The sequence below is a fragment of the Physella acuta genome, unplaced genomic scaffold (assembly GCF_028476545.2).
Source record: "Physella acuta isolate Inbredline_101_S28 unplaced genomic scaffold, ASM2847654v3 ptg001113l, whole genome shotgun sequence".
NCBI classification, from domain to species: Eukaryota; Metazoa; Mollusca; class Gastropoda; family Physidae; genus Physella; species Physella acuta.
Window position 1 is genome coordinate 107,908 of NW_026732630.1, and position 24,226 is coordinate 132,133.

The 24,226-nt window shown below is 35.2% G+C and overlaps 2 protein-coding genes across 4 annotated transcripts in view; one reads left to right on the top strand and one right to left on the bottom strand.

The window, feature by feature from the left end:
• LOC131955896 (protein FAM135A) overlaps positions 1–15,094 on the top strand; it is a 68,140-nt gene extending 53,046 nt beyond the window's left edge. For all 3 annotated transcript variants that reach the window (XM_059320204.1, XM_059320202.1, XM_059320203.1), the window contains exons 16-25: positions 755–896; positions 1,720–1,848; positions 2,600–2,659; positions 5,709–5,812; positions 6,300–6,391; positions 6,833–6,930; positions 7,672–7,823; positions 9,021–9,131; positions 9,492–9,608; positions 10,610–15,094. In XM_059320204.1, coding sequence (XP_059176187.1) covers positions 755–896; positions 1,720–1,848; positions 2,600–2,659; positions 5,709–5,812; positions 6,300–6,391; positions 6,833–6,930; positions 7,672–7,823; positions 9,021–9,131; positions 9,492–9,608; positions 10,610–10,815 — 1,211 coding nt within the window. In that variant the 3' untranslated portion in view covers positions 10,816–15,094. The remainder of the gene's footprint in view (positions 1–754; positions 897–1,719; positions 1,849–2,599; positions 2,660–5,708; positions 5,813–6,299; positions 6,392–6,832; positions 6,931–7,671; positions 7,824–9,020; positions 9,132–9,491; positions 9,609–10,609) is intronic.
• A 252-nt stretch (positions 15,095–15,346) lies between these two features.
• LOC131955899 (O(6)-methylguanine-induced apoptosis 2-like) lies at positions 15,347–20,074 on the bottom strand. The gene is made up of 9 exons (XM_059320207.1): positions 19,988–20,074; positions 19,364–19,485; positions 19,062–19,160; positions 18,620–18,799; positions 18,289–18,403; positions 17,887–17,990; positions 17,572–17,636; positions 17,155–17,345; positions 15,347–16,472 (listed from the first exon to the last, which is right to left on the bottom strand). The coding sequence occupies exons 1-9, from the start codon at positions 20,064–20,066 to the stop codon at positions 16,405–16,407; spliced, it is 1,023 nt and encodes a 340-aa protein (XP_059176190.1). The 5' UTR covers positions 20,067–20,074; the 3' UTR covers positions 15,347–16,404.
• Between the last annotated feature and the right edge of the window lie 4,152 nt (positions 20,075–24,226).

Consider the following 24,226-nt stretch of genomic DNA (forward strand, 5'->3'; position numbering starts at 1 on the left):
CAAAAGTAGCTAAAGATGAAGCACCCTAAAAGTGTTGTATGAATTACTTTATTTTTATCTCCTGTTATTCAATTAGGGATTAGAACAGCAGTATAAATCCTTTTATTCCCCTGTTTTAAAGCAATAATTTATAATTTTCAACTAAAAAACAGGTACCAGTTGTTTTATTAAAGTAAATAATAACAATTCACATTGTCTTGTGAAGAAACTCATTCTTTCTTGAATCAGATATTTTAAAATTATTTATACTTGATTTAGAGATGTATGGTTTTGCATTTGAATTAAAGAATTAAGAATTATTTGCAATTAAATTAAAGATGTATGACTTACTCCACATGAATTAGAGATGTGTGATTTTTTTTTTTTCCACTTGAATAAGTGATACACAATTTCTTCATACTTGCATTAGAGTTGTACGATATATTTGCACTTGAAAACATAGTTTATCTTATTCACACTTGAAGCTTTCAACTGTAACTATAATTTTTCCAGCTGAGTTTTATACAAGTAAGCATTTTGTGACATTACTCATTATGTTATGGTTGCTATTATGTTTGGGGGAAGTGGTCCATAATTGGATCATGTTCTATGTCTGGCTGTCTGATTTCATTCACTGTTTCCAGTTTCCCTGTGTGCTGATGTGTCCATAAATAAATCATGTGATACATCTGTCTGATTTCATTCTATCCCTGACCAGATTCTCTGTGTGTTATATTGTGTGCTACATCTGACTGTCTAAGTTCACTGTTTCCAGATTCCCTGTGTGCTGATGTGTCCACCATACATCCCAGCTTCACCAAAGAAAACACCTTGAGTGGTCAGCGGGCAGCCAGTGATTCAGATATCTTAAAGAACTGTGAGGAGGATGAGAAGGATGGCCAGGAGCTTATACACAGGTCAGTAGACTGGGCATGTTTCTGTTAGTGATAGCTTATACACAGGTCAGTAGACTGGGCATGTTAGTGATAGCTTATACACAGGTCAGTAGACTGGGCATGTTTCTGTTAGTGATAGCTTATACACAGGTCAGTAGACTGGGCATGTTAGTGATAGCTTATACACAGGTCAGTAGACTGGGCATGTTAGTGATAGCTTATACACAGGTTTGTAGACTGGGCATGTTAGTGATAGCTTATACACAGGTTTGTAGACTGGGCATGTTAGTGATAGCTTATACAGGTCAGTACATTAGACTGGGCATGTTAGTGATAGCTTATAGCCACAGGTCAGTACATTAGACTGGATATGTTGCTGTTAGTGTTAGCTTAAACACAGGTCAGTACATTAGACTGGGCATGTTTCTGTAAGTGCTAGCTTATAGCCACAGGTCAGTACATTAGGCTAGATATGTTGCTGTTAGTGGTAGCTTATAGCCATAGACCTGCCTGCAGCCATAGACCTTCCAGCCTGTAGCCATAGAATTGACAGCATGCAGCCATAGAACTGTTAGCATATAGCCATAAAAATGGTAGCACTTAATCAGAAAACTAGCTGTTTAGTTTGTGTCAGTCTGTAGTCACTTAGCTAGTATCCTGTAGCCACAGAACTTGCCGTCTGAAGTTAACTTGATTTTATTTTGTATTTTATTATTTCAGACCAATACTTAAGGTTCATATTATTCACATAAGCCTGTCTGTATAGCAGACATAGATATGAAACTTGCATTGGTCTTATAAAACACAAATGTCGCCTATATGGCCTGCATGTTTGTATCTTCAGGGCAAGCATTGATGGTAGTGACAAGAGGAGAACTCTGCTGTCTTCATCTTCCTCGTACCCAGAGTTATCCCATGCAGTCAAACCTGAAACACCACGTCTGGTGTCAGTGGTTGGCCACAGTACAGTCAAGTAAGACTTTTTTTAACTTTTACTCAGACCCTTGTGGCCAGCCATAGTGGTGGCTGATTCTTGACCACAGATCAGCTTTCCCTGGAGGCTGAAAACTGTTTTTATTTAACTTTTTAACTGAAATCTGTTGTAAATATTTTGGGAACAACAGATAAGTGTGAGAGCAATAATGAGACCCCAAAGTGTTGGGTTGTAACAGTATCACTAACTAAAGGAACAAGCTGTGTTTGGTCAGCTCCACCACTTAGCAGATAAAGTAAAGTTCCCTGTTTGAACATTGAGTGTACCATGGGGAAAGTAAAGTAGAGTATCCCTGTTTCTGTGACCCTGGCATATGAAGGGATAGTGTGGTCAGCACTATGCACAGCCACCTTTACTTTCCCTAACGTTTTTGGCACCCAACAGAGCTTGGTGGACCTCTGAGACATTCTACTAACTTGAACCCAGATTCCAACTCAAGACTTTCCGGTTAGCAGTAGAGTTCATGTTTCTTGACCTCAGCATATGAATGGATAGTGTGGTCAGCACTAAGTTCAATTGCCTTTACTTTTCCCAACAGTTGGGTGGACTCAGTGGTTGTCCAACAGTCCTAAATCCAGATCAAGATCCAAAGTCGAGACATTTTAGATTAGTGCATGTTGTTAAACAATCCATAAAGTCATCCAGACTATCTAAGATGGTAGTCATTGGTTTGATGTAAGACTTGCAGGGACTGTAGGAAACTAAAACAATTATTTTCTATATCCTCTAGTTTTGTCCAGTTAAGAGAAAGCCTCAAACTGCAAATGAATTTTCCTGGTCATTTATACAGGTCAGTTTTGTTGATTTGGTCATTTTTTAGAGATCAATTTCATGGTGTTGCATGAGATTTCAAACTAATTTTTATTTCAAATCATCAAACACTACATTTCTTTTACTTTTATTTTGTAATCAGTTCCATTATCGGTGTACATTGGTAGCTTAGGAATAGTCCTTTGTTTTTCTAAATCATTTGCTTTTAAATGGGAATGAAACAGGAGTGAATAAGTTAGTGATTACACTGATTTTGTTTTCAATTCTAGGCCATTGATTTAAAAAGTGGTTTTAGTTCATTAAGAAGAATCATGTTTTGGGTGAAATTCAAACACAATTTTTTTTATATTACTCTTTTAATTTGTTTTTTATATTACACTTTTGATTATTACCCAATATTCTACTTAATTAATCCAGTGTGAGAAATAAAGTAAAATATTTCATGTGTAAAAGCACACACAATGTTATGAGGGTTAAAACCACATAACTATCAGTGCTGTAATTGCAACAACAAAAAAAAAATTATCCACAAGTGGAATTTTTAAATGGCTACAAACAATAGTTAATAATTAATGAGAACAAGGCTAGGTCAGGGGTCGGCAACCTGCGGCTCGCGAGCCGCATGCGGTTCTTTTGATGTCAAGATGCGGCTCTTCGGCTCCATGCAAAATATTAGTTATTTTATTTTATTTTCAAAACTCAAAAAAAATATCGTTCTGCAACACTCGGTAATAAATTATATAATCATAAACATAAACATTCGCTATTCTATTAGAATATTTAGGTACTCCCTATTTTCAATGTACTTCCTATTAAACTGTTCATCCCGAATTGAAACATTCAACTTCACGGTGGATATCACAAAAAAAAAAACAAGCTAAATGTAAAACTGCAAGGAAAGGAAAACTCAGCCAATGCCTTGCTTGAGAAGTTGATGTTCGAAAAAAAATAATACTTTTTTTTTGTTGAAGACACGGAGAGCGGTAAATTTTGAAAAATCTGAAAAAAGTATCTACAAACAAATGCAACTATTAGCATGAATTGCTTCAGCATTACAACAAACAAAACGAAGGATGGATTCACTAAGAGATTTGAGCAATTCAAAACAAATGCAAGTACTTTGACGTTCGTAGTAGACTCCCTCAACACAAAAACAAATGAGATTAACTTTGAGCTATTTGGAATTGATGCTGGTTCGCATTAAATGCAATTGCTGGATTTGAAAACGACACATTTGTTGAGCGGAAAAGTCACAGAACTCAAGAGCAAGTAAAAATAGTTGAAGGTCCAGTAAAACATGCACGTTACGCTGCACAACTGGACAGCTGTAAAAGAATATCGCGAGTTGAGGCACTTATACGTGACGCATGGAATAGATTTGCAGGATGGTACAGTAACGTGGAGAAGTTGACATCTGGAGTGCTGACATTCTTTAGGTCAACATATTCGTGCTAGCAAGAGTTCTCTTACATGAATACAATAAAAAGTTAAGTAAGAAGCCATCTAACAACTAAAAATCTAGAGGCGTGCTTGAAACTTCCTGAAACAAGAAGTTATGAGCCAGATTTAAACAAGCCGTCAAGGTCAATGCTCACATTGATGTAACTATTGTAAATATTCAATGATTATAGTTATATTTTATGATTACTAATTTTATTTTTCTAGCAGAGCTAGCTAAAATACTATAATATGTTTTTGTGCGAAACGTGTATTTTTTAAAATATGAAGAAATATTATTTCATATTTTAAGCTATTTATTTAAATTATATTTATAATTATATTTAATTAAATTATATATATATACATATATATATATATGTATATATGTATATATGTGTATATATGTGTATATGTGTATATATGTATATGTATATATACATATATACATATATACATATATACATATATACATATATACACATATAAACATATACACATATACACATATACACATATACACACATATCCTAATATATAATGGCCCATGTGCGCTCTTCTCTCTCTCTGTCTGTCCGCAAAATATTTTCGCCGGACATCACAGAAACAGCAGCGATATATGGAGAACTTTATACGGACTTTTGTTGAAAATAATATGTTAGATGTTTTAAATGTATAACCACAATTTTATTTAAAGAAGAAAAATAAAAAATAAAGGCGTAATCGAATGTAGAGAAACAGTATTATTTATGCAACCGGAAAAGCATTAATAGATGTGAAAAAGAACGCATAAAACTGTGACGTCACTATTGCTTATACATTAACTAATGATGTCATCTGCAGTGTTTAGAATAAAAAGAAATGAACTATTTCATTCAAATTTGATTTAGATCTATGTACACTATGAAATGTATACAATACAATTTTTCCGGCCTAAACTCATAAAATGTATTTTATTTATTTGGATTCTAGATCTAGATGTTCTAGATTCATCTATTCAAATAATACATTTCTATACTAAAGTATTTCAGGCCTTAATTACTTTATTGAAATCTTTGTTTATCTATGCAATTTGCTAATCTCTATAATATATAAAGCAAAGTTGTCGGGTGCCCGATAGGGCACTTCCCGGCGCCGCAGGCGCTTCAAATTTGACAGGATCTTGCCTTGGGGCGACAGAACACGGGGGCCGGTTGGCCGAAAAGTCTACGATGATGGGGTCAAAACTGACCTCGACTGACCGGCGCCTTATATGAGCTATAAATTGAAAAAAAATGTCCACAGAGGAACCTCTTCATAACTCCTGAGGTCGTAGACCGACCCTCGGGCAAATTAATTAAGCATTCAAATTCTCAATGTTTTCGAAAGCCTAAGCGAAGCTGGGCAGCATGCCTAGTACACATATATTTGACCACTTCTATGAAAGGCAATACATCTTCCAACTTTACTGCTTATTAAATATTTCAGAGATCCCAACTTTTAATCATAATTCTACATATATTTCAGGAATCCCATCTTTTAATCATAATTGTACACATATATTTCAGAAATCCCAACTTTTAATCATAATTGTACACATATATTTCAGAAATCCCAACCCAACTTTTAACCTTATTTTTTATATCTTTCAGTGAGTGTCCCAACTTAGCTTCCACTATTCCTTATTTCCAACTGACCAGTGATGCTGATGAGTCATCTGGTATTCACCTCATAGTCTGTGTGCATGGGCTAGATGGTAAGTTAATGGCTTTTGTCTGTATCTCAACCTATGTAGTAGATTTATTATTATTATCTATTTTGTTTTATGCTTTATCAGCAAAATCTTTTCTGTCCAGCTATGATAACTGTACTGAAGCATATTTAAAATTTTGGTATACACAATACACAATACATTCTTACTTGCGCTAAGCTGTATCAAACTACCACAGTTCTAAACTTTCTATAAAGGGGTTAAAAAGTATGTACTTTGTTAATTGCAGAAAGGACTGTACAGTATCATATGTAGGATTTATTTGGCTGGGTGGGCCTATAATTGTCAGAGGACTAATATAAATATTGATGGGGTTAAGATAGCAATGCCAACAAAATTTCCTCCATAGCCTAATTCTTGACCCTGTTGTAATCATAATAACAAATATTTTATTTCAATAAATAACCCATATTGACATCATGATCTAATTTTCCTAACGGCATGTCTTATTTAAATGTTGTCTATCGTGCAGGTAACAGTGCGGACCTTAGACTAGTTAGGACTTACATTGAGATGGCCCTCCCTGGGTTTAGACTGGAGTTTTTAATGTCTGAAAGGAATCAGGTACAGTTTTCTATTGTCTAATCATTTATATTTCAAATTAGTTTTAAGTTTGTTGGGGGGGGGGGGGATTTTGTTCTCTCAAATTTTTTTTTTTTAAATGTTTACTAAATAAAATTGGTTAGGTCATTCATTAACATTAACAAAATATAAGTTGAACACAAGAAATTATTGAAGTTTCCTTTTGCAGGAAAATCACAATTCATGGGTGGACTCTTACATTAAAACATCAGCACGAAGTTTTCATTTCCCTTTACAGTAAAACATTACATCACTGTTCCCTATCCAAAAAAACATCATATAATTGTTCCCTATTAAAAAAAAATCACATAATTGTTCCCTATCAAAAAAAAACATCACATAATTGTTCCCCACCAAAATAAAACATCATGTAACTCCTTCACATCAGAATAAAAAACCTCATGTCTTTTTTTCCTTATCCAGCAAGATACTTTTGCTGACTTTGACAAAATGACGGACAGACTGGTGGAAGAAATTTTATCCTACTTGGACACTTTTGGGTTTGACGTCACAAGAATCAGGTAGGTAGTGCTTGTTTACTTGTTGACATCAAAGTTAATGAAGGGAGGCCTCGTTATCTTGTAAGGTAATGAGATGTGTTTAATTGTAACCTAGTTAAAAATATGGTCACATGGTCTCCCACACTACCATAACATAACAGTAAACTACTACAATGTAGATTTCTCAAACAGGTCATTGTACAGGCCTATATTCAATTCTATTGTATCATGAACATCATAGTTTCCCTTAGTGCCCAAGACACATGGGAAGATGAAGTAGAGTTCATCTGTTACAGTTACATTGGCATACAGAGGTATAGTGTGGTCAGCACTATGCCCAGCTATCTTAGTTTCCCTAATGTGAGTCAGATACTCATCAGAGATAGGTGGACCCAGGGACATCCTACGGACTTAAACCAGAGACCTCAATGTGAGTCAAGTGCCCATCAGAGCTGGGTGGACTCAGGGATGTTCTACTGACTTAAACCAGAGGTCTCAATGTAAGTCAGGTACCCATCAGAGCTGTGTGGACTCAGGGATGTTCTACGGACTTAAACCAGAGACCTCAATGTAAGTCAGGTACCCATCAGAGCTGGGTGGACTCAGGGATGTTCTACTGACTTAAACCCAGGATCTGAACCCGGGACATTAGGGTTAACAATCACAAGCCTTACCATCCGACCATGCCATCCCATATTATGAACAGTGTTAATTACAAATGTATTTTCTAATTACATCCCCTGTGTATTTGACTGTCCACAGCTTTGTCGGTCACTCACTGGGCAACATCATCATCAGGTCAACACTCTCCCACCCTAAGGTGGCCCACCTGTTACCCAAGCTCTACACATTTTTATCTCTGTCTGGTCCTCACCTGGGGACTCTCTACAACACCAGTGGACTGGTCAATATGGGTCAGTGGTTTGGTCAGTTAGGCTGTGTGATTGTGAGTGGTTTGGTCAGTTAGGCTGTGTGATTGTGAGTGGTTTGGTCAGTTAGGCTGTGTGATTGTGAGTGGTTTGGTCAGTTAGGCTGTGTGATTGTGAGTGGTTTGGTCAGTTAGGCTGTGTGATTGTGAGTGGTTTGGTCAGTTAGGCTGTGTGATTGTGAGTGGTTTGCTCAGTTAGGCTGTGTGATTGTGAGTGGTTTGGTCAGTTAGATTGTGTGATTATGAGTGGTTTGGTCAGTTAGGCTGTGTGATTGTGAGTGGTTTGGTCAGTTAGGCTGTGTGATTGTGAGTGGTTTGGTCAGTTAGGCTGTGTGATTGTGAGTGGTTTGGTCAGTTAGGCTGTGTGATTGTGAGTGGTTTGCTCAGTTAGGCTGTGTGATTGTGAGTGGTTTGGTCAGTTAGGCTGTGTGATTGTGAGTGGTTTGGTCAGTTAGGCTGTGTGATTGTGAGTGGTTTGGTCAGTTAGGCTGTGTGATTGTGAGTGGTTTGGTCAGTTAGGCTGTGTGATTGTGAGTGGTTTGCTCAGTTAGGCTGTGTGATTGTGAGTGGTTTGGTCAGTTAGATTGTGTGATTATGAGTGGTTTGGTCAGTTAGGCTGTGTGATTGTGAGTGGTTTGGTCAGTTAGGCTGTGTGATTGTGAGTGGTTTGGTCAGTTAGGCTGTGTGATTGTGAGTGGTTTGGTCAGTTAGGCTGTGTGATTGTGAGTGGTTTGCTCAGTTAGGCTGTGTGATTGTGAGTGGTTTGGTCAGTTAGATTGTGTGATTATGAGTGGTTTGGTCAGTTAGGCTGTGTGATTGTGAGTGGTTTGGTCAGTTAGATTGTGTGATTATGAGTGGTTTGGTCAGTTAGGCTGTGTGATTGTGAGTGGTTTGGTCAGTTAGATTGTGTGATTATGAGTGGTTTGGTCAGTTAGGCTGTGTGATTGTGAGTGGTTTGGTCAGTTGGATTGTGTGGTTTGGTCAGTTGGGCTATGTGATTGTGAGTGGTCTGGTCAGTGGTTTGATCAGCTGGATTGTGTGGTTTGGTCAGTTGTCTGAATGGTTTAGTCAGGTGGTGAGTGGTTTTGTCAATAGGATTGCTGGTAGAGATTTAGCAATCTTTATGCAATAGTAATAATCTTGTTGATGCTTTGTTTATATTAAAGTGATCCCTTGATTTCAGGAATGTGGTTCATGCAGAAGTGGAAAAAGTCTGGCTCCTTACTACAGCTCTCCCTCAAAGACCACACAGACCCCAGACAAACATTTATCTACAAGCTCAGTCAGAAGCCTGGTCAGTGCTCTTACATTTTGTTGTTTTGTTTGTTTAGCTAAATTTCAAGGCAATATTTACCTTGTGCATTGTAATTTACATTAGCTAAATTTCAAGGCAATATTTACCTTGTGGATTGTAATTTACATTAGCTAAATTTCAAGGCAATATTTACCTTGTGCATTGTAATTTACATTAGCTAAATTTCAAGGCAATATTTACCTTGTGCATTGTAATTTACATTGATCCAGCAATTGTATTTCCTTGCCACTGTTTTCTGGTTACTTTTGCATTATCCATACCACATCATTAGATTTCTGTAGTGTTATTATAAGCTTAATTAGTGGTTTGGTCTGGCTAATCCATGCCCCTCTGTTTCAGTGCTCCACCACTTCAAACATGTCCTGCTGGTGGGGTCTCACCAGGACCGCTACATCCCCTACCACTCCTCCAGGATTGAGATCTGTCGGGCCGCACAGAAGGACACCAGCACTACAGGTCAGTCACACTGGGGTTCAGGGTGTTGCACCCCCCCCCCCCCACACACACACACACAAACACACAAAACTCACAACCCCCAGCTTAATAACAGCCCTTGTCAACTTCTCCCCATTGTAATTATATTCCCCCCCCCCCACCTGTCAGAAAAACCCTTTGACCCAGGGTGTTGCACCACCCCCACCCCATCCCAACAAGTCACAACCCCCAGTTTAATTACACCCCTTGTAAATTATTCCCCATTGTAATTATATCACACACACCCCCACCCCACCTCTCAGAAAAAAACCTTTTAATAGATGTTGTTGGCTAAATGAGAAACAGCATTCAATTAAATGCTCAGGCATTCGATAGAATTCCTGAAATGTGTTGACAGTACTAATTATTTTATATATAAAAAGCCGAGCAATAGAACTGGGAAAGTGTAAAATATCCATAATTTTTCTTAATCCTAGACCTAACCCAATCATTATTTTATATTTGGGGTTAGATTTAGTTTCTGGTTAATTTGTAATTAACAAGGATAGGTAATGTCCTACTCCATTTTTTTTGGGCGGGATGATGTTAGGGTAATGTCCTACACCATTCTTTGGGCATGGATGATAATGTGGGGCTATTGGTACAGGGGTAATGTCCTGCTCCCATCCCACTGATATTTCTTAGATTATTTTGATAGTTTTTTTCATTAAGGGTGTTATACCTTTAAAAAAGGAATCTCAATTTGTGAGTTACACTCCATGAAGTGAATTGTTTGATTGGTTAATATGGCTACTACTATAAGAAAATATGATGCCATTATATGCTAAACCATGAACATCCCTTTGTATGCTGGAGACTCAATCCTTTTATAAGGCCACAGAAATATTTGCATGCTACTTTATTTAGTCTATTGGATATCACATCAGAAAGCCTACTTTTCTTTAAACATTCTTGTTGTAAAAACTTAACAAATATTCAAATCATGTGAATTTCTAGCTGTTTACTTCTCACCCATATTCTAGGTGCTATTTATAGAGAAATGGTGCAGAACATTCTAGAGCCAATCATCCAGTCAGCCACCTGCACGCTGATCCGCTATGATGTGTTCCACGCCCTGCCCTCCACCGCCAACACCATGATAGGCCGGGCGGCCCACATTGCAGTGCTGGACTCGGAGATCTTTATTGAAAAATTTCTCACGGTCACGGGGTTGAAGTACTTTCAGTGAATCCTGTGACAGTGCTATCTAGGACTAGAGTACCATATGTGACTGAAGTACTTTCAGTGAATCCTGTGACAGTACTGTCTGTGACTAGAGTACCATATGTGACTGAAGTACTGCCAGGAAATCTTTGAATGCAGTACTAAATGTGACTGAAGTACTTTCAGTGAATCCTGTGACTAGAGTACCATATGTGACTGATGTATTTCTAGTACTTCTAGAACTCCTGCTACTTTGTACTTCATGTAAATTATGTGACTGAGGCACTTCATGTTAATCATGTGACTTGGGGCACTTCATGTTAATCATGTGACTTGGGCACTTCATGTGAATCATGTGACTTGAGGCACTTCCTGCCTGCATGTAGGTCTGTACTTATCTGCTGATAATTTACCTGCCCTTAAACTTTATGGCATTTAATTAAAACTTAATGAACGTACAAATACTACACTACAAATGTTCTCCTAAATGCACAAGTAAAGAACTTAACATCTAGTTTGCTACATCCCCTTAAAGAAGTATTTCTATATAAAGGTGTGTAGAATACTGCATGTACTACTTATATTGTTACAACAACTGTGTAGGGGGACATGAGTTTAGACTTGTTGCTGTGTATTAGCCAATATTACTCTCCAGTATTTGACGTGTTTCAAGGCTTTGGTCAGTCCCTGTGATACTGTGACATAAAGAAAAAAAATTTGGACATTAAAGAATCTGTTACATACTGGATGATAGATTCTTCTTGTTGTTTGTTTTTTTGTTGTATGATATGTGTACAGCTGGTGTACACAGCTGGGCTGGCTGATGTACACAGTAGCATTCTTGGTAAATTTTAAATTGTATATACTGAAGGGTGTAATTTCACAAACACTTATTTTTTCTTGTTTTTTTTTTTTATATTATTATTATTAACAAAGTAGAATTCTTTTTTAAAGTTAGTGTGTTTTGTAAACACGTTCATTATTACCTGTGGTTTTTTTTTTTTACTAATTATCTACCAGAGTACAGAAAGGTATTGTAAAATTTTAAAAAAATTGGGGTTGTAAATTGTATAATACAGAATATTCTTTATGGGGGTTGGGGATATTTTCATAATAAGAGCAGCTGTCACACATACAATTACTCTACTTCATTAGCCCTATTCATCTTTGAGGGGGAAAAAATTATTTTATTTTACTGTTGGTGTATTGAGTTCTAAATTATTTTTGTATTTTAATTTTTTTGGTAATCATCCGCCACTACACAATATTTGTATAATTGTTTTTAGTGTAAATAGGTGCTTATGACTTTATTGGTAACCTTTTTTTTTTCCAGTAAACTTTCTGTGATTAACTGGTGCATTTTTTTTTGGCTAACTTTCTGTCACATTTATCAGGTTTTTTTTTTATGTCAGCTGTTCTGTTGTTTGTACTGCTGTTAAAATGTTAATCTCTGCATAATAACTTTACATGGTTTGTTAGAACACAACTAGAGGGTATACTGAGTTGAGAATTAGACTGTGAAAGCCTGCCCATTAATTGTTGACTTATGAAATAGTTTGTGTACACCAGTATGTTGATGGGTTAGGATCTAGAGTGTACACTGTATGCCCATATGTTGATGGCTTATGATCTAGAGTTTGTGTGTAGCCATATGTTGCTGGAGGTCTCTCCCTGATGCAATACAAACAATGCAATTTGGTGATCCATTATTTCATTGATGTGCTTTGCTCTTGCTGCCTTCTAATATTTAAAGAAAGGCTACTCTTTATTATATCCTATACCTCCCTTAGTTTTATTTAGCTGCCCATTTCATGATTGAAGAAAGACTACTCCTTTTCTTTATAATATCATTTACCTCCCTTAGTTTTATTTAGCTGTCCATTTCATGAATTCATATTTTCCATTATAAGTATAAGGAAAACCGATTATAATAATTTTTGTGTTAAATTCATCAGTGTTTAATAGTAAATAGGTAAGGATCTTGGTGTAAGCAAAGTTTACTTTAATTTCTTCTGGGAAGTAAATTAAAAGTTCGTGTCAAAACAGTTTATGGCATTGTCATTTCAATCCTGTATGACATAGTTTCAACTTTGGCTATTAGTAAATTGGAAACAATAATTGAGCTATGTCATTGCTATCCCAATCTGATTGTGCAGTTTGATTTATTTCAACAATTGTTGTTTTTAAACCTGGTTGCTTGTTTTAGAGTTTTAGCTATGTTTTATAAGACGTTTAGGTTAGCTTTCATTTTGTAAAAAAAAAAATTAATAGACTTTTTAGGAGATGTATTGCCTCCCTTGTCATCAATGCTTTAGCTAGCTGTGTTCAAAGTATTTAAATGTGTTTATTATAAACTACAGTATATTATATAGAATCTGCTATTCTCTCTTATATCTATGTTAATTTCTTAATTAGTTAAGTATAGCTTACTTAGATTAAGATTACACAGCTTTTGGAACAATAAAATGAATTACAAGTCTTTTATGTAAATATTTTATAGACAATCCAGTTCTGATTGCGTTTATTAAATATGTTCTTTGAATGTGATTTGTTGTTAAACCTATTGTTTAAAATCACATTCTTAAAAAATTTTAAATACCTCCTTTAAAACTTAGCTCGATAAAGCTGTTTTGTTTATATTAAATTTTATCAGCTTTCAAATAGAATATAGCTTTGAGATCAATTTATAAAATATATCAGCCACCCTATTTTTTATTTGTTAAGTATGATATGCAGATTAGAGAACTTTATTACGGTTGAGTTGTATCACCCACTGCACAAGGAAAATCATAACTAAGCTACTAATTTCTACACCTGTTTAATTTTTTGTTCATTCAATACTCATGTTTTATTTTTGTAACTATTTATTTTTTTTTTCTTATTGTTTTATCTCACTTTTTTTTTTGTTATTTTTAGCTTGATTTTTTGTTTTTGGTATTACCTTATTTGTATTTTACTATTTAGCTCTATGTTTGTTTTAAAGTTTGTATTTTCTTCTGTTATGTACTTACTGTTTATTTAAGTGTTTTTGTGTTTGTTACTAATTGATAGTGCTGTTGATTGAGACAAATATTCATGACATCTTGCTACACATTACATATTATCATATACTTAATATATCAGCAATATTTTATTAATACTTGCATATATTAAACCATTTTACATATCATTATATTTCAACTACATATGAATATTGATATACAATTATTCTATATCATGGAGTCTTAGGGTCTATATTATATAACATGATATTAGCCATGAACTGTATTCAAGAAATATTTTCTGAGACAGAATGTTTGATTGCCTTCTGTGCCATATGGGTGTGAGTTAAGGTTTTATAACATACAAATTTTTTTTTAACACTAAGTTCGACAAGTCGCCTCTAAATATTCTCAAAAATGAAGCAGATTCTACATGTAAAACATCGTACCAATTTATTTAACGACTAGTAAAGTGCAAAATTAATTAATTTAATGTTAATTGATGCTGCGTAAATTTTTAGTTTTTAAATATCAGTATTTTTTAAAAAGGGAAATGTAAAATTCTGATAATGGAAGTCAATGTGACAAGTTTGTATAAAATTGGTTTTGAAAATACTGGTTTGGGGGGGGGTAATTTTTTGAGAAAGTATTCTTAAAGAAATGGCTGGCCCCATAGTATCTTCACACAAGTATGCTCCAGCCTGTCACTGTAAGTAACTATTTGTTGTTAACATGCAGCCAGGATTATTTTGAAGATGTTAAGTCCAGAAAATACTCTTTAACCCATCAGCAAGCTCAAAGTCATCATCTTTGAAAGTCATATATTCAAAGAGAAACATTAAATATGTATGCATGAATTGGTTGTGTTAAGCATTCTTAATAATCTAGTTTTACCAGAATGAGGTTTTATTTCTACCTTTCAGTATAGTTCACAAATTTCATTTTTTTTTTTTTCTAGACCATTTAATGTTAAAGAATGTGGTAATTATCATTTCAAAGCAAAGCTAGTAAAAATTTCTAATTTTTGCTGACTATATTCCATTAATTATCTTTCAATCAAGTTCTTTTTCATTATTTAAATAAAACATAATAACAGGTTAATTTTTATTTTTTGTGCGATTATCTCCCCCATGTATGCAATGCTGTTAGAGTTGTGTGCTCATCTCAATGAAGTTTTTTAAAGTACACAAGTATTTTTCTAGCCTAGACAGGTTGTGTTCCATAGAACAAGTGTTTGTGAGCTGGTTGGTTTTACCAGGTGAAGCTGTTGGGCCATCACAACAGCTCCACCATGATTTGTACATTATTCTGAATAAATAAAATATTTATGATGCTTTTGTTTTATTGTTTTTATATTAGAGTTAAGTTTTTTAGTTGACTTCCCATCTTATAGAGTAACTCCCTTTCATTCAATAATTCTGTTTAAGAGACTGGGCTAATAGCACATGAAAAGATGTGAACCAGCATTAGTCTAAAGTAAATAGCCATTGACTCTTTCAATGACTAGCGAGTCTAAGCATGGTGAGGGAAATTTTAACCAGAAAAGTACAAGATATTTCATATTTTAATGGCTAGTACACATTAGAGAACAAATATACAAATGTAACATTTTTTTACATTAAAAAAAAAAGAAATATAAATAATACTGTGGACTTTTGACAAGTTGGATAGGGAAATTTGTGAATGCTGTCATACAACACTTTACAAACAATGGTACATCTTGTCGATATTGTGGCATCACACTAATGGGAGTTTCTGAATTGTGATGTCAAACTTCTACATTTTAAAGCAGATTCTTAAGCTCTCTATGTAAGCGTAGACAAATTGAACATCTTGATATTTTAAAGACATCTGTTTACTAGAATTTGTAGTTGGGGAGGGAGGCAGAGGTAGGTTGAATTATTTTATAGAGGAATGGTGTGTTTGACTATTGATAACTAATGAAGGTGGAGGTAAATATGTCTTTTAAAGGGGGACATAATTTATGGACAACTCCTAACATGAGAAGTCCAGTAGAGTTAGTTTTATTTTACAAGGGGAAGTAACAAGTTCCATTTCAAATGTATATACACAGTTTCAATATTTTGGCAAATTTAAAATTTGCTTATCACAGATATGCACATATATTCCTATGAACCAGCATTCACATATAGCATGCTCAGTAAACAAGTTGTAATATTATAATGTCAACGACAACTATCATTAACATATTGCATCTTCAAACATTACAAAAGCATGTTAATTTTAACAAAAAAGTTTAAATATCTGGTAGATTTACTGTCCATCTGTATAAATTAGTGAACTAGAGTTCCTTTTTCTAACTTGGTCAATAGGGTGAATGAAGTAGAGATCACCTGTTGTGGGAATGGTCAGCAGCCTTTCTTTCCCTACCTCAAATTAGGTACTCTTCACAGCTGAGTGGGCTCAGGTAAGTTCAATGAACTGAACTCATGACTTAAGAGTTAACAAGTATGTGCTCTACTACTGCACCACAAAATTCCATATTATCCTAGATAACCAAATAATTTATCTTGTGAATTAAATTACATTTAAAATCAACATCACTTTCCATCAGTAACACTTGTAAGTATTCGGGGAAAAATACAATTTGATGTCACCACAAGCAAGAGTTGTTAAATCCATCGCCTTGAAGAATTAAAAATAAATGACTGTTTTCCTAGCTGAAGTGGTCTGTAATGAGCTGAAATACAACATGGTACATTATATTTTCTTCATTTTTATCGTAAAATTGGATTTCCTCCAACACAATTTAGTATTGTGTGTCAGCATGTTATGCATCATATGGCCTATTGACTCTGAACTAGTCTGCTGTTCTTTCTGGATTTGAATCCATTACCTTTGTCCATCCAAGAACAAAACTTATTTTATAATTGTCAAATAAAGTTACAAGCTTTAGAAAAACTGAACTAACAGGCATTATAAAAATTTTAATTGTTCTAGAACAACACCAGCTTCTTTGATTGGCCAGATTAACTATGACATAAGAAAACCTCTTTTGACTATTTTATAATGTTAATCTCTAATTATGATTTAAAATAATAATTACTTCCACTACATGTTGGCTGAACTATTATATCATTGTCTTGATTTTTTTAGAAATTTATATTTTGGTTTATTTGTAGTGTTCATTTGTTTTCTTATGAATTTTGAGGAAATTACTGTAATAACATGCCTTTTTCTAAAAACAAAACAAATTTGATTTTGATGAAAATAATTATTGTTTTATCTTTAGCTAAAAAGATTTTAATTTTAATTTACTAAAATCTATAAAGAAAATTTTTATTTTCTAAACAAAACAATAACAGAATATAAATTGTAATAATAACTTATATACGAAAGTTTTTTACAAAGTGAGCACTTACCTGGTCCAGGAAGATCTGGGTCAGACCCGTGCCCCGCCCACCTTCCTGTTGTTGACACAAAAGCAGAACTGGACATGTAATGCTTGGGGGCCTCGTCAAAACTCCTCAGCTCATACGCCCCAGGGCCTGGGGAAGGGGGTGTCACTGGGAGGGGCATGGCTGGTGCTGATATACACAGATAATGCTTTCTCCTGTGGTAATGAAAACAATTTAATTAAAATTTAGCAAACATGTTCACAAAATGTATTTATTAACCCCCTTATTATAAGGGCTAAGAATATTGTACTGTAAATTTTCTATGTAGTGCATTGATACACTTTTCCCAGCTCGATTTTGTAGTACTACAGTATTGTCCATAGTACCAGAAAAATCTACCCCAAGTTGATTATTTGCATGATACACGTTATACACACTTACGGAAAAATGAGTTTAGCTGGTTGTTCTATTGGTGCATTAGGGTCGTATGCCCCTGGACCAGGAACCTGTCCGGCAAATATAAAATATACAATATGTAATTAGGTCTGCCTCTTTGTCAATACACTGTGATTGTGGCAATTCTTTTAAAACTTATCTCAGACTTAATAAAGCATTATGAAGCATATATAATAAATTTATAAGTAAATATATAAACAACCATATCATACTCCCCCATCTGTAAATATCAATTTGACTGGGTTTTTTAACGTTAACTTGTGGATTGTGTTCTTGTATCATAAAAATATAAACAATTACCTCATCCCCTTTAGGTTGTAACTGACGTTTAGACTTTGACTTAAAGCTGGACAGTGGAACTTTTGCACTCTGGTGCAACAGCTGGTCATTGATGTCATACTGACCTAGCAGTGATGAGAAAAATTAGATTTTTAAACAGTATTTTTTTAAACGCCGTAGTTGCTATACTACTTAAAATGTAATTAATTTTAAAGAAATCAGAAAACATGAACAACTCTTACATCCTCTACCCAGCAAAACAGCTGTACATTTTTGCATTAGTGTACACATTTATGCCTATTCTTCCCCTATGAATCCATCTAGACTCTCAATTTAGCAAGCCTTCCTGCATATATTTACATAAAACAACACCATGTGAACTGGACCACACCCTCAGCCCCACCCCACAGCTCACTCTACTACCTGGTGCTGGATTGTTCTTTTGTTCCGATAAATTCAGCATGTCTCTCTTTGTTTTGGACTTGAATGCTGCATTAGCTGTGACATTATTTGACTTGCCCATAGAATATTTTAGCACCTATCAGCATTAAAGAGTACAGAATTTACAAAAAAAATTCAACTTAAAATGTTAATCCGTGCTTTTTATAAATAATATTTATCTATCTATCAAAGCATTTTTTTTTCTAAAAATTTTATCTTATCCAGTTATTTACAATTTACAGTACAACATTCTTTTTGATTATTTAAAGTGAGTTTGTTCTTGAACCAAATTTCATTTTGATTTAAAACTCACCTCATATGAATTAGGGGCAGGCACTCCGTCTGATTTCTGGACAGTCTGGGCTATAGGAAGCTGAAACAGCCTTTCAACTTTACACCTGTTAAAATTTTTCCTGGTGCTAAGAAGACTTGGTAAGGCATAGATTCCAGGTCCAGGACCGCTTGGCAGTGCAAAACTGAGTTGCCTTTTTGACTGTTTTTTTTTAAAGATAGTGTAGATATGGTTTATTTAATTTTTACAAAATAACTTCAAATGAAATACAGATTCTTATCAACAAAGGAAGATAATAAAGTTCACTTCCTACAGAATTGTGAAGTATTAAATTCACAATTGACATTTTTCTCAATTTTAACTTTAAAATCATTGTGCATAGAAGGGAAATAAAAACTTGTGAGCATATTTTTTAAATTTTATATTAGAGTTTGAAGTAGGCAAGCAGGTTGTTATATGTTACCTTAGAAGCAAAAGAGCCAGTTCCTTTCTTAGAAAAAGATGGATTTGTGACATCATCTTTGCTTAAAGCCCCATAGCTTCCAGGAGCTGGAACTTCTGTCTGTGAATTAATAAGTATGAAAACTGTTTATGCTTACAACCAATAAGCTAAGCTTCTAAACCACAAAGCCATCATAATTTGAAATAACATTTTGCAATGCATTTAAAAAATATCAGTGTAATATAGATTAGGCCTAAGTAAGAGGAAACTAAGAGTCACTCCTCACTATATATATTACAATACACACAACTGTGAAATCTTACCATGAAAGAATCATCATTAAATCGTTTAGCCTTGGATAAAAATCCTTTTTTATCACAGTTCTCTGTGACAATAGTTTGGAATTTTGTTGGTATTGATGCATTGGCAGCAACAATAGCCTGACCTGTGAATTCAGTAAATAATGGGCATTTAAAAATGTATACAAGATACCAGGGTTAAAGTGATGAACAAGTTAGCAAACCATTTTTAAAGGAGGGATGTGGTAAAGCCATAATTTTAACATAAATAAAACAGATTTGTTTTCCTCACACTTTTCTTTTAAAATACTGACTAAATTATTGCTTCAGCAACCTACTATTTATAAATGTCTACTATTTATAAGGGGAGTGTGATAACACTTTTGCATTTTAAACAGTATGTATGTCTAGCTCTAGAGTGAGTCTACAGTACTCATCTTGAGTACTAGATTCTAGAATTTATAATAATAATTATTAATTGTAATAATTAATTATAAGGCAATATAAGGGTCTATAATAATAGCCTAAATAGTGTAAATAGGCCTAATAAAATAATGTATAGCCAAGTAAACATGTGTTTAAATTTAATATTAAATCCAACTTAAAGCATAAAAAAGCAAAGTCGTATTGCTGATGCATACTGTCTACCTTTATAAAGACGTCCAGATTGTGGTTTGCTGCGTTTGATATGATCGTAATTTATAACTTTAACACTGTCCACCGCCATTTCCAAACAACGACCAATGCACTCATAAAATAGCATTGATGCGCATTACAAAAAATATATTTAAATGCATCTGTAACTATTAAAAATTCAATGTTATCGGTATCAAAATGTTTGGCTAATTTTAGAAACTATACATTAGATACATTTTATTTTATTGGTGTTACTATGCATTTTTTAATGCTATTATATAACAGGGCTCAATAATTCGCATTTGCTTGGTTACGGGGTCAAGTGTCATGTTGATCAGCTGTACGTCAAAATTTTCCAGATCAACTATTGACCATAATATTAACTTTATTAGTTTATTTTCACTTTTTAGAGACATATTTAAAAGATTGTTGTAGATTTTTATAAATCAGCAAATTATATTTTAATCTTTAATGTTAAATAACAGGGTGTTACATAAAGAAAAAACAAAGAAGAAAAGCGCGGAATGACCTTGACTTTCATCAAGCCGGGCGGCTTCGATACTACTAATACTTTCGATACACAATCCATCAATACAAATTCTATCGCCTACTTTTATTGTCGTGACTGCTTTATCATCATATAATTTCAAAATGGTCAAAAAAGCGGGAATGTTAGAAGAAATTAACTTGTTCATACGTAAGATAAGCATGACTGAACATGTTTCACTTGTAATTTGTTCTTGTAGGCCTATGTTCACGCATACTTAGACCAGGTAGATAAACAGATCTATACTTCACCCAGTTCTCCTAGGCTACTTAATGTGAGGATATTATGAAACAAAACAAAAACACTTTCAGCCACCCCTTATAACGTGGCATTGTACTTAAAGACTTATAACATTCCACCTTTTCATACAACTTTTAAAGGACAGCCTTCACGCCCCCCCCCCCCCCACCACGTCACAATGTAACAACAAACAGAGTGATATTAAGAAATAAAAATATAGAGATAACCCCCAGAAAGGGTTGTAGGCAGGGTTTCTTCCAGGCATCTCTTCGGGGGGGGGGGGGGGTTATATAGAAAATATATACTTTCAACAGTGTCAGCCCCCCCCCCCCCGGAAAATTTAGCCCTCCTTCCCCTTCCCCCACCCCCCGAGAAATAAAAAGACTGGAAGAAACACAGGCTGTAGGCTTTTGTCTATGCGTGAATCACAAGTCAAAGGCAAAGAAGAGGGGAGCTTTGTGAACAGCAGTCAATTAAACAGAAGAAGAATTGGCCTAAATGATGAAAAGGAGTTTGTTTTATTTGCTTTTTAATTGAAGTTTGGCTCAGCAAAAACAAAAGATAGGTTTAGCGTAATGAAACTATATTTTTTGTAATTAATTGTTAAGCTAAAGAAAGTACAAACATGAAAATCTATAGAAAGTCTCGTTTGTTGTTATTGTTTAACTAACAAACAAAAAACGATAGAAAAAATATAAATATCAATAAAACTGAAACATATCTCGCGACATTGAAATTTCGCTTTAAGTTAATGTTTTGGGTTTTGAAAAAAAATATTTCTCTACTAGTTAAATTTTCTCCTTTAAGAATTTCCACTTTGATTTAAGGTCGGATTATGTCACGATTAGAATTTTCATGATTTTAAAACCAAAGTATCATTCTGCTTTCCACTGAGAAGCGATAAGTACGTAGACTAACATCGGTTATCGCTGTTCATATAACATGGTGGGAAAATACTTCAGGATTCTATTGAAACTTCTAGAAAGATGGGCTAGAAGCTGGCGCTGTTACTGTAATTTTAATATTGACATAACTTGTTATTTCAACGTTCAAGCTTGACACAAGTACAGACTCTAGTATCAGTAAAGTGAGAACAATTTAGAGACACAGGATCTGAACTTACCACTCCACACCGTATTGAATAGCCTTGCCAACCGTGAATCTAAATCTATAAAACCCCACGTTCGCACCTCTCTCTCTCTCTCTCTGTCTGTCCGCAAAATATTTTCGCCGGACATCACGTCAGAAACGGCAGCGATATATGGAGAACTTTATACGGACTTTTGTTGAAAATAATATGTTAGATGTTTTAAATGTATAACCACAATTTTATTTAAAGAAGAAAAATAAAAATTAAAGGCGTATTCGAATGTAGAGAAACAGTATTATTTATGCAACCGGAAAAGCATTAATATATGTGAAAAAGAACGCATAAAACTGTGACGTCACTATTGCTTATACATTAACTAATGACGTCATCTGCCGTGTTTAGAATAAAAAGAAATGAACTATTTCATTCAAATTTGATTTAGATCTACGTACACTATGAAATGTATACAATACAATTTTTCCGGCCTAAACTCATAAAATTTATTTTATGTATTTGGATTCTAGATCTAGAGATTCTAGATCTAGACTAAATCTAAATCTAAATCTACGCAATAACTAGATCTAGACGTAGACGCTAAGATCTAGATTTAGACTCTAACTTCTCTAAAATCAATTCCAAAAATAAATTTCTATATTAGGACTAAACTATTTCAAGACTTATTTATTTTATACAAAATCTTTGTTTGGAACTGGCTAATTTGGGATAAAAAAATTAATTTGAAAGAATAGGCATATTCGCGTAAGTTAAGATTTTAAAATACGTGTTTCATTCTCCGTATATTATAAGGTGCCTAAATAGCGGAGATGTTAGTGTACATCAGGGGTCTCCAAACTACGGCCCGCGGGCCGCATGCGGCCCGCGAGTTCCTCTCATCCGGCCCTCGGAAATCTTTTTGTCCACGGAAAAAATGTTTGTTGGAGGTGGCTGAAGAATTCAAAACTAACTGAAAATGTGGCATTGAGTGCAAATACCATTGAAGTAAATGTGAGCAGTTACCCAGCAAAAGGGGGGGGAGTGGCGTTCTTGTGGCGGGGGGGGGTGCCTCCGTCACCAAAAGAGATGCCTGGAAGAAACTCTGGCCCTCGAACTCATATTTGATAGTTGATGCGGCCCTCGGGCTGAAAAGTTTGGAGACCCCTGGTGTACATTAAACCACGCAGGTGGTGCGGGTTCGAGACACACCAAGTCAACTTGGTTAATGTATTTTTTTAAATTATGCTCGGGCTAAACTTAAAAAAAAAATTCTTTTAGGAATCTAGATCTAGATCTAGATTGTCGGGTGTCCGATAGGGCACTTCCCGGCGCCGCAGGCGCTTCAAATTTGGCAGGACCTTGCCTTGGGGCGACAGAACATGGGGGCCGGTTGGCCGAAAAGTCTACGATGAGGGGGTCAAAACTGACCTCGACTGACCGGTACCTTATATGAGCTATAAATTTAAAAAAAATGTCCATAACTCTTGAGGTCGTAGACCGACCCTCGGGCGAATTAATTAAGCATTCAAATTCTCAATGTTTTCGAAAGCCTAAGCGAAGCTGGGCAGCATGCCTAGTAAGGTGAGAATTGGTAACACTATAATTAGCCTTACTAATTGAGCGTTTCTGAACGTCCTCTTTCATAACCTTAGAAACACAACAATAGACTTTTATTGACCTATACTGGACGAGACCATCTGGCTAAAATTGTTCTGTCTTTACCAGGATTGTATTCTACAGAGCAGTGGCGTAGCTAGGATTTTTGGGCCCCTATGCAAAAAGTGTTAGTGCCCCCCCCCCCTCCCTCAGAGGCGTAGCGACCCTCCCCGGCGACCGGGGACAAACTTTCGATTTGCAACCCCCCCCCTCAGACTTTCGATCTGATCTGCACCCCCACCCCCCCTAAAACTTTCGAAAAAGGACCCCTATTTGCCTTGGGCCCCTATGCTTGCTTACGCTAGCTTTACGGTAGCTACGCCACTGCTACAGGGGCTGTGTACTTACCTTTAACATTGAAATAACCAAGTCAAATTCGCTACTGAACCTACTCAAAATATGATAAAACACTGGTTTATTAGTAAATTTGACAATTTTTTATTTGGTGTCACCCCTTGAACGGTGACATCACCCATTCAGTGTTTCTTTCAGACTTTTTCACCGCGGGCGGTGAGAGGGGCACTTGAAACTTTCGAGTGGGTGGGGGAGCGGACACTGGTAAAAGTATATATTTACTATGTACTTTCTATTTCGTTTGGACAGATGCCTGAAAGAAACTCTGCAACCGATGCGGACCGCACCCCACTCCCGTCTTGTGACGCTGCTGTTTCTAATTCATTCGCGTTATGGTTTATTCATGTCTCGCGAAGTTGTTTTTATAGTT

Excerpts from the sequence above, each read along its gene's own strand:
- LOC131955899 (XM_059320207.1), bottom strand. The coding sequence starts at position 20,066 with ATGGCGGTGGACAGTGTTAAAGTTATAAATTACGATCATATCAAACGC. Across the intron at positions 19,161-19,363 it reads TTAATGATGATTCTTTCATG|ACAGAAGTTCCAGCTCCTGG; the intron begins GTAAGATTTCAC and ends ATTAATTCACAG. Across the intron at positions 18,404-18,619 it reads CTGCCCCTAATTCATATGAG|GTGCTAAAATATTCTATGGG; the intron begins GTGAGTTTTAAA and ends TAATGCTGATAG.